Raw genomic sequence first — 9,794 nt, 5'->3', positions numbered from 1 at the left:
AATTTCACGTGCCAGTTCCTTTAATATTCTTGGATGAAGATTATCTGGGCCCCCCGATTTAGTCCCATTAAGCTGTTCGAGTTTGGCTTCTACCTCGGATGTGGTAATATCTACCTCCATATCCTCATTCCCATTTGTCACCCTACCATTATTCCTAAGCTCCTCATTAAAGACTGAGGCAAAGTATTTGTTTAGATATTGGGCCATGCCTAGATTATCCTTAAGCTCCACTCCATCCTCAGTGTTTAGCAGTCCCACTTCTTCCTTCTTTTTCTTCTTATTTATATGGCTATAGAACCTTTTACTCTTGGTTGTAATTCCCTTTGCAAGGTCCAACTCTACATGGTTTTTGGCCTTTCTCACTTTATCTCTACATGTTCTGACCTCAATAAGGTAGCGTTCCTTGCTGATCCCTCCTATCTTCCATTTCTTGTAGGCTTTCTGCTTTTTCTTAATCACCTCTCTCAGATGCTTGCCCATCCAGCTTGGTCTACAACTCTTGCCTATGAATTTTTTCCCCTTTCTTGGGATGCAAACTTCTGATAGTTTCTGCAACTTTGACTTGAAGTAATTCCAGGCCTCCTCCACCTTTAGATCCATGAGTTCTTCAGTCCAATCCACTTCCCTAACTAATTTCCTTAATTTTTTTAAAGTTAGCCCTTTTGAAATCAAAAACCCTAGTCACAGATCTATTTTTGTTTATCCTTCCATTTAGTTTGAACTGAATTAGCTCATGATCGCTCGAACCAAGGTTGTCCCCTACAATCATTTCTTCTATGAGGTCCTCACTACTCACCAAAACCAAATCTAAAATGGCATCCCCTCTTGTTGGTTCAGCAACTACTTGGTGAAGGAATCCATCAGCTATCGCATCCAGGAAAAACTGAGCCCTATTATTATTACTAGCACTTGTCCTCCAGTCTATATCTGGGAAGTTAAAGTCTCCCATGATCACAAAATTCCCATTAGTATTTACTTCATTAAAAACATTAAAGAGGTCTCTATCCATATCCAAATCAGATCCCGGTGGTTTATTCATAGATTCATAGATTCTAGGACTGGAAGGGACTCGAGAGATCATCGAGTCCAGTCCCCTGCCCTCATGGCAGGACCAAATACTGTCTAGACCATCCCGGATAGACATTTATCTAACCTACTCTTAAATATCTCCAGAGATGGAGATTCCACAACTTCCCTAGGCAGTTTATTCCAGTGTTTAACCACCCTGACAGTTAGAAACTTTTTCCTAATGTCCAACCTAAACCTCCCTTGCTGCAGTTTAAGCCCATTGCTTCTTGTTCTATCTTTAGAGGCTAAGGTGAACAAGTTTTCTCCCTCCTCCTTACGACACCCTTTTAGATACCTGAAAACTGCTATCATGTCCCCTCTCAGTCTTCTCTTTTACAAACTAAACAAACCCAATTCTTTCAGCCTTCCTTCATAGGTCATGTTCTCAAGACCTTTAATCATTCTTGTTGCTCTTCTCTGGACCCTCTCCAATTTCTCCACATCTTTCTTGAAATGCAGCGCCCAGAACTGGACACAATACTCCAGTTGAGGCCTAAGCAGCGCAGAGTAGAGCGGAAGAATGACTTCTCGTGTCTTGCTCACAACACACCTGATAATACATCCCAGAATCATGTTTGCTTTTTTTGCAACAGCATCACACTGTTGACTCATATTTAGCTTGTGGTCCACTATAACCCCTAGATCCCTTTCTGCCGTACTCCTTCCTAGACAGTCTCTTCCCATTCTGTATGTGTGAAACTGATTGTTCCTTCCTAAGTGGAACACTTTGCATTTGTCTTTGTTAAACTTCATCCTGTTTACCTGAGACCATTTCTCCAATTTGTCCAGATCATTTTGAATTATGACCCTGTCCTCCAAAGCAGTTGCAATCCCTCCCAGTTTGGTATCATCTGCAAACTTAATAAGCGTACTTTCTATGCCAATATCTAAGTCGTTAATGAAGATATTGAACAGAGCCAGTCCCAAAACAGACCCCTGTGGAACCCCACTTGTTATGCCTTTCCAGCAGGATTGGGAACCATTAATAACAACTCTCTGAGTACGCAAAAAGAACAGGAGTACTTGTGGCACCTTAGAGACTAACAAATTTATTAGAGCATAAGCTTTCATGGGCTCTGAGTACGGTTATCCAGCCAGTTATGCACCCACCTTATAGTAGCCCCATCTAAATTGTATTTGCCTAGTTTATCGATAAGAATATCATGCAAGACCATATCAAATGCCTTACTAAAGTCTAGGTATACCACATCCACAGCTTCTCCCTTATCCACAAGGCTCGTTATCCTATCAAAGAAAGCTATCAGATTGGTTTGACACGATTTGTTCTTTACAAATCCATGCTGGCTATTCCCTATCACCTTACCACCTTCCAAGTGTTTGCAGATGATTTCCTTAATTACTTGCTCCATTATCTTCCCTGGCACAGAAGTTAAACTAACTGATCTGTAGTTTCCTGGGTTGTTTTTATTTCCCTTTTTATAGATGGGCACTATATTTGCCCTTTTCCAGTCTTCTGGAATCTCTCCCGTCTCCCATGATTTCCCAAAGATAATAGCTAGAGGCTCAGATACCTCCTCTATTAGCTCCTTGAGTATTCTAGGATGCATTTCATCAGGCCCTGGTGACTTGCAGGCATCTAACTTTTCTAAGTGATTTTTAACTTGTTCTTTTTTTATTTTATCTGCTAAACCTACCCCCTTCCCATTAGCATTCACTAGGTTAGGCATTCCTTCAGACTTCTCGGTGAAGACCGAAACAAAGAAGTCATTAAGCATCTCTGCCATTTCCAAGTTTCCTGTTACTGTTTCACCCTCTTCACTGAGCAGTGGGCCTACCCTGTCTTTGGTCTTCCTCTTGCTTCTAATGTATTGATAAAAAGTCTTCTGGTTTCCCTTTATTCCCGTAGCTAGTTTGAGCTCATTTTGTGCCTTTGCCTTTCTAATCTTGCCCCTGCATTCCTGTGTTGTTTGCCTATATTCATCCTTTGTAATCTGTCCTAGTTTCCATTTTTTATATGACTCCTTTTTATTTTTTAGATCATGCAAGATCTCGTGGTTAAGCCAAGGTGGTCTTTTGCCACATTTTCTATCTTTCCTAATCAGCGGAATAGCTTGCTTTTGGGCCCTTAATAGTGTCCCTTTGAAAAACTGCCAACTCTCCTCAGTTGTTTTTCCCCTCAGTCTTGAGTCCCATGGGACCTTACCTATCAGCTCTCTGAGCTTACCAAAATCTGCCTTCCTGAAATCCATTGTCTCTATTTTGCTGTACTCCCTTCTACCTTTCCTTAGAATTTCAAACTCTATGATTTCATGATCACTTTCACCCAAGCTGCCTTCTACTTTCAAATTCTCAATGAGTTCCTCCCTATTTGTTAAAATCAAGTCTAGAACAGCTTCCCCCCTAGTAGCTTTTTCAACCTTCTGAAATAAAAAGTTGTCTGCAATGCAGTCCAAGAATTTGTTGGATAGTCTGTGCCCCGCTGTGTTATTTTCCCAACATATATTTGGATAGTTGAAGTCCCCCATCACTACCAAATCTTGGGCTTTGGATGATTTTGTTAGTTGTTTAAAAAAAGCCTCATCCACCTCTTCCACCTGGTTAGGTGGCCTGTAGTAGACTCCTAGCATGACATCACCCTTGTTTTTTACCCCTTTTAGCCTAACCCAGAGACTCTCAACACTTCCGTCTCCTATGTCCATCTCCACCTCAGTCCAAGTGTGTACATTTTTAATATATAAGGCAACACCTCCTCCCTTTTTCCCCTATCTATCCTTCCTGAGCAAGCTGTACCCATCCACACCAACATTCCAATCATGTGTATTATCCCACCAAGTTTCAGTGATGCCAACAATGTCATAGTTGTATTTATTTATTAGCACTTCCAGTTCTTCCTGCATATTACCCATACTTCTCGCATTTGTATATATAGCATACCCCAAGCACTATCCCAAGGGAGGCTCTAGTAGCTTTCTTCCCCAATGTGATTTTTGCCCAGACAGACTCTCTTATCCATTCCATCACTTCTTATTTCTTTACAGTCTACCTCATCATTGATATACAATGCTACTCCACCACCTTTGCCTTTATTTCTGTCTTTCCTAAACAACACATACCCTTCAATACCTATACTCCAGTCATGACTACTATTCCACCATGTTTCTGTTATCCCTATAATATCTGGTTTCACTTCCTGCACCAGTAGCTCTAGTTCCTCCATTTTGTTACCTAGGCTCCTCGCATTAGTGTACAAGCATCTTAATTTTTGCTGTTTGGCTTCGCTCACATTCTTTACCCAATTAGGCATTGACATTCTACTGCCAGTATCACCTATTAGACTGGTATCTACAATACCTTTCCTCCTTATGTCCATTCTCCTACCCACGGCTGTATCCTTTCTTACTTCGTTTTCTTCCCTCTCAATGTTAAAATCTGGCGTGGAGATTACCTTTACATCTCACAACCATCTCCCCCAAATTCGTAGTTTAAAACTCTCTTAATCAGTTGTGCCAGCCTCCATCCTAGAAGTCTATTTCCTGCCCTATTCAGGTGAAGTCCATCCCGAGAGAACAGTCCTCTGTCCATGAATGCCTCCCAGTGGCCATACATCCCAAAGCCCTCCTTATAGCACCACTGCCTGAGCCATCTGTTGAGCATCATAATCTTGTCACACCTTTGATGCCCTTCTTTAGGAACAGGCAGAATCCCACTGAAGATCACCTGAGCCTCGAATTCCTTAAGCATCTTCCCCAGCCTTGCATAATCTCCCTTGATTGGTTCCAGCGACAATCTAGCTATATCATTTGTTCCCACATGAAGGACAATCAGTGGATTCTTTCCTGCTCCTATGACTTCAACTCAACCTACAGCTTTGTGTATTAATAGGGTTATCTTTGGTTGGACAAATTCCTGGAGGTTTCATCACATGACATTATCTTTAATTAAGATTAATCTTTAATTCCTGGAGACTCCAGGACAATCGTGGAGGGCTGGCAACCCTATGTATGCAACATTACATGTACCCAAGTTCCTGTGTGCAGAATTTTGAGATGCAAAGCTCCCATTACCCAGAGTGATGAATGCTCAGAAGAAATAAGTGGAAGCTTTGGTTGGGTAAGGAGAGCATTCCAGCAGAGGATAGGTCCATCAATGGCTATTAGCCAGGATGAGCACGGATGGTGTCCCTAACCTCTGTTTGCCAGATGCTGGGAATGGGCAACAGGGGATGGATCACTTGAGGATTACCTGTTCTATTCATTCCCTTTGGGACACCTGACATCGGCCACTGTCAGAAGACAGGATACTGGGCTAGATTGACCTTTGTTCTGACCCAGTGTGATGTTGCACTTCATATGCTTTATGAAAATATGCTTGTGAATGTGAATATGATGTAACTGGAATATGCTTTATGCAAAAGGTCTCTTGTAAGGTATCATTACAAAGCGTATAATCTACTGAGTGTGTTCATCCTATTTGTTTGCATGTATTATTTCTATGTCTGGATTTAGGAAAATAAGATATAAACTTGTATTACTGATGTAAAGATATTAAGTGGAAGCCATTAAGGGGGCTTCAGAATCAATGAACTGTAAATGGTTCTGTTTACTTGCAAACTTTCCTGTGTACATGTGGGCCAGTTCAGGAAGAATGAAGGCTGGGGTCTCACAGGACATGTGACCATGTCACATGATACTGGAATCCATCTTAAATCTGGTACTTTTCCATTTAGAAGGAGGGATGGGGACCCAGGGAGACAAAAGATTCCAGCCTGGTGCAAAAGCTATAAAAGGGGGTGGAACAGGACAAATGGAGGTCAGTTATGAGAAAGCCCCTGCTTACCACCTAAGATGCCTGCTGGAACTAACAAGGACTGTACCAGGGGAAAGGATAGGGCCCAGACTAGGAAAGAGTCTAGTTTGTGAAAGAAGCTTATTGGAACATCTCTGAGGGTGAGATATTACCTGTAATCAGTTTCTTAATGTATTAAGCTTAGACTTGCATGTTTTGTTTTATTTTGCTACTTTGTTCTGTCTGTTATTACTTGAAACCACTTAAATCCTACTTGTTATATTTAATAAAATCACTTTTGTTTATTAATAAACCCCAGAGTAAGTGATTAATACCTGGGGGAGCAAACAGCTGTGCATATCTCTCTATCCTTGTTATAGAGGGCAGACAATTTATGAATTTACCCTGTATAAGCTTTATACAGAGTAAAATGGATTTATTTGTGGTTTGGATCCCATTGGGAGCTGGGTGTCTGGGTGCTAGAGACAGGAGCACTTAAAGCCTGCATCTTTGGGGGTGTGGTCCAGACCCTGGGTCTATGTTGCAGCAGGCTAGTGTCTGGTTCAACAAGGCAGGGTTCTGAAATCCCAAGTTGGCAGGGAAAACGGGCTCAGAGGTAATTTCAGCATGTCAGGTGACAGTCCCAAGGGGGTCTCTGTGAGGAACTGGTCACTCCCAGTATGGTCGTAATTATGTTCATAACACTGACACAAAGAAATTAGAAACAGTGTAAATTTGTACTCCGTCTCCTTCGTCAGGGAAGAGATGCTGTCAAACTCCAGGTCATGACTGAAGACACAGTGTGAATTAGACTCTTTTAAGTTCTTGACTGAATCGTGCTGTAACTCATCAGCTATAAGCAGAAAGACTCCATGGTCAGAACACTGAGATTCCGACTTGCTTAGTAGAATTGTTTTCGTTCACAGCTTCAGCCTATGATGGATCGTTTGACATACGTCGCAGGCTTGTGTTCCCTCTGTATTCTGCATTCTCCCTCCCATCCCAGTGAAACACACACACTCTGTCGCGCTCACTCATCCCTCCCTGGTCGTCCCCCGCCCCCAGCTGAGCGATAGCTCCTGCGCCGCTGCCACCCAGTGGTGCTGGCCGCGGCTGCGAGACTCCGCCGCCGGCTGGGTGCCGCTCGCGGGCAGGTGGCGGCGGGAGAAGCAGGAAGCGGGCCGGGCCGGGGAGCAGGATGGCGGCCGGGGACTCGGAGAACATCCGCTACTGTGCGCGCTTCTCCTACCTCTGCCTCAAGTTCACCCTCATCACCTACTCCACGTTCTTCTGGGTGAGCGCGGGCCGCCGGCCGGGGACTCCCGCGGGCTGGGCGGGAGGGGGGCGGCCGAGGAGAGACCCCGATCCCCGCTGGGACCGGTCTGCGCGAGAAGGCTACGTTCACCGCCCTGCCCAGGCGCCGGGAGGCGGCCGGGATACAGCGCCCGCCTGGAGATGCTGCGCTGAGGCGAGCTGGCGCTGCGGGTGCGGTCCTGGAGCCCAGCGCCCCCGGCCCGTGTGTGGGGAGGGAGGCACCGCCTCTCCAGCCCTGGCAGTGCGCCCTTGTGTTACACCAACAACAAACCAGCAAATACCCCCATGCCAGGGCGAGAGCTGCCCGCGCACTCCGCGGGGCAGAGTTGTTGTTTTTATTTATTTTTGGTTGTTTTTTTTGGGGGGGGGGGGCGGAACTCTCGAGTCATCCTCAGCGTGGATGTGCGTTCCCGGGGCTCACCTCGTGTGCTGGTCCGTGAAGTGCGTGTGAAGGCCAGGGACGTTTCCCACTTCGGCAGGGTTTAGTGGATGGGCATGGAAGAATTTTGTAACCGAATGAGATCTCTGGCGGCAATGCACCGCATGCCCTAGAAGGACCCTCGGAAGCCTCTGGGGCGCAGTTTTGTGGTTGTCACTGGGTAACAATCAACTGGTTTTGGCAGTTAGCGACTTTCAGAGGTGGAAGGGTGTGGCAGGTGGCATGAAAATCAGTTGTGTACACTAACCATAAAACATTGCTTTGTCTCACTCAGATGGGAGTAGGAAAGCTAAGAAGGGGAAAGACCTCACCCACTAGAGAACCAGTTGTTTTGCGTCTGATTAATGTAGGATGATTTCAATTTTAAGCTTGTGAGTTGTTCAGTGATTCATCTGTTCTGTTCTGTGCTTTTAAAAGAGGAAGGTGCAATGTTGTTTGATGTCTTTTACTGATTTTCATAGGAAAGGTAGTACAAACTCTCCGCTGTGTGATAGTTATACTATTGTGCAAAGCAGCATACCAGCTCTCATAGTGCTTAAGAAAATTGTTCAGGCATGAAGAGAAAGTAGTCTAATAGAGCTTCTGTTGAAAGAGACATCATCCAGGCTGTTACAGCCCAAATCCAATTTACATGTCTCTCCTTCTCAAAAATGGCAACTTCACCTTTGATATGCATCCTGAGTATGAAAACAATGATCAGTGGTGAACACTCATTTAGGTAAAAAAAAAAAAAAAAAAAAGGCAAATTTCCATTTTCAGGGTGTGAAGTTCTGGATTTACAGTAGAATCTGACAGACTGTTTTCTGTGCTGGGAAATGTCACATATGTTGACATTTCAGATTCCTAGATGAGATTTGTTTCTGTCTTTGTCTTCAAAATGCTCCAAATTCAAGACTACTGCATTTCTTGTTTTGAAGATCTGATAATTTTTCCCTAGTAGGGATAGATTTTTAAAGTAAGGCTTTTTGTTTTTAAAGCATGAGTTGGGAGAACATGTTACCTTGGGTTTCTGAGTCTTTATAATGTAGTATCCCTTTAGGTTTTGTTTTGAAGAAACAACTACAATTTGAGGAATAAGTGAAAATCAGAGTATAAAGTACATTGCCTTCAGTTCAGACTTTTTTGGGTATTAGGTATCTTTTAGCCTTTTTTGTTTTATTATTTTTTTCTATTTTTTAATAGAAAATTAACCTTTTCTCCTCCTTGGACTCCTAGTTTCACTCTAGCAACCATTCCCTAAGTAGAACCTTCTGCAAAAAAAGGTCAGGGCAACAATAATTCTAGCCTTCCCACATTAGGATACTTGTCCTAGTAATAACATTTTACTAATTTTGTTCTGTTGTTCTGTGTTCAAAGGGTTTCTAGTAAATTGATTTATACACAGGTATGCCTTCTATTCTTTCTTAAACACCACATTATCTTTTTTTCTGTAAGCAAACTTTCTGTAAAGGCACCCTTGTACTTCATTTACTTGTCTGCTCTTTCATTTGGCATGGTAGGCTTGTTCTAGTGTGGCATAATACATCACTTAATAATACACCACTAAGTAACAGAAAAGTCAGCCCTGGTATCACTGAGTACCTGCCCAGACCAAAGTAGCTTTCAAACACCTTAAGAAACTTAGTCTTTATTTGTAATTCTCCCCTTCCTCCCCCCTGGATTTTCAACTAAGAAAGTATACTAAACTTGTTCCTCCTATCATATATCAAAATACATAAGGTGCAGTCTAACACCATGGAATAGTTGTTAAAAGGAAATTAGATATAATGTTTTGGTAATTAGAAATGTTAGTTCATAATAATGTTCGGGTGAGCTCAGATTAGCTTATGTAAATGGATTTTGCAAACATATAGTTTACAAAAAAATCCTGAAGAGACAGAATTAAAATTCGTATGTTAATGGAGGAAAGTTTATAAACACTGTATCTTCCTTTAAATAACTCCTTGTCACCCCAGCACAGAGTCCAGGCAGGTTTTACCATGCCACCCCACCCTCAACAAAATTACTGTAAATGTTCCAAAAATGAAAAGAAGAAAAACTATAAATAACAGACCTACAAATATAGAATTCCCAAGGCGACTATATTTTAGTGATCCTTTCATTTTATTTATTTTATTTATTTTAACCTTATTTATATCTAAATGCTTAACTCATTAATATATTAAGAAGGCGGTTTGGAACTTGAAGTGGGACGGAGGCCACAATGAAAGAACTGTTGGAGGAGGAA

At 42.7% G+C, this 9,794-nt stretch overlaps 1 protein-coding gene across 1 annotated transcript in view; it reads left to right on the top strand.

Annotated features, from left to right (window-relative positions):
* The first annotated feature begins 7,012 nt into the window (after window positions 1-7,012).
* Window positions 7,013-9,794, top strand: part of TSPAN15 (tetraspanin 15) — a 35,915-nt gene continuing 33,133 nt past the window's right edge. Inside the window, exon 1 of the mRNA XM_065408420.1 lies at window positions 7,013-7,108. Coding sequence (XP_065264492.1) covers window positions 7,013-7,108 — 96 coding nt within the window. The remainder of the gene's footprint in view (window positions 7,109-9,794) is intronic.

Source organism: Emys orbicularis, chromosome 7, assembly GCF_028017835.1.
Source record: "Emys orbicularis isolate rEmyOrb1 chromosome 7, rEmyOrb1.hap1, whole genome shotgun sequence".
NCBI lineage: Eukaryota > Metazoa > Chordata > Testudines > Emydidae > Emys > Emys orbicularis.
This window is presented reverse-complemented; position numbering and strand designations above follow the sequence as displayed.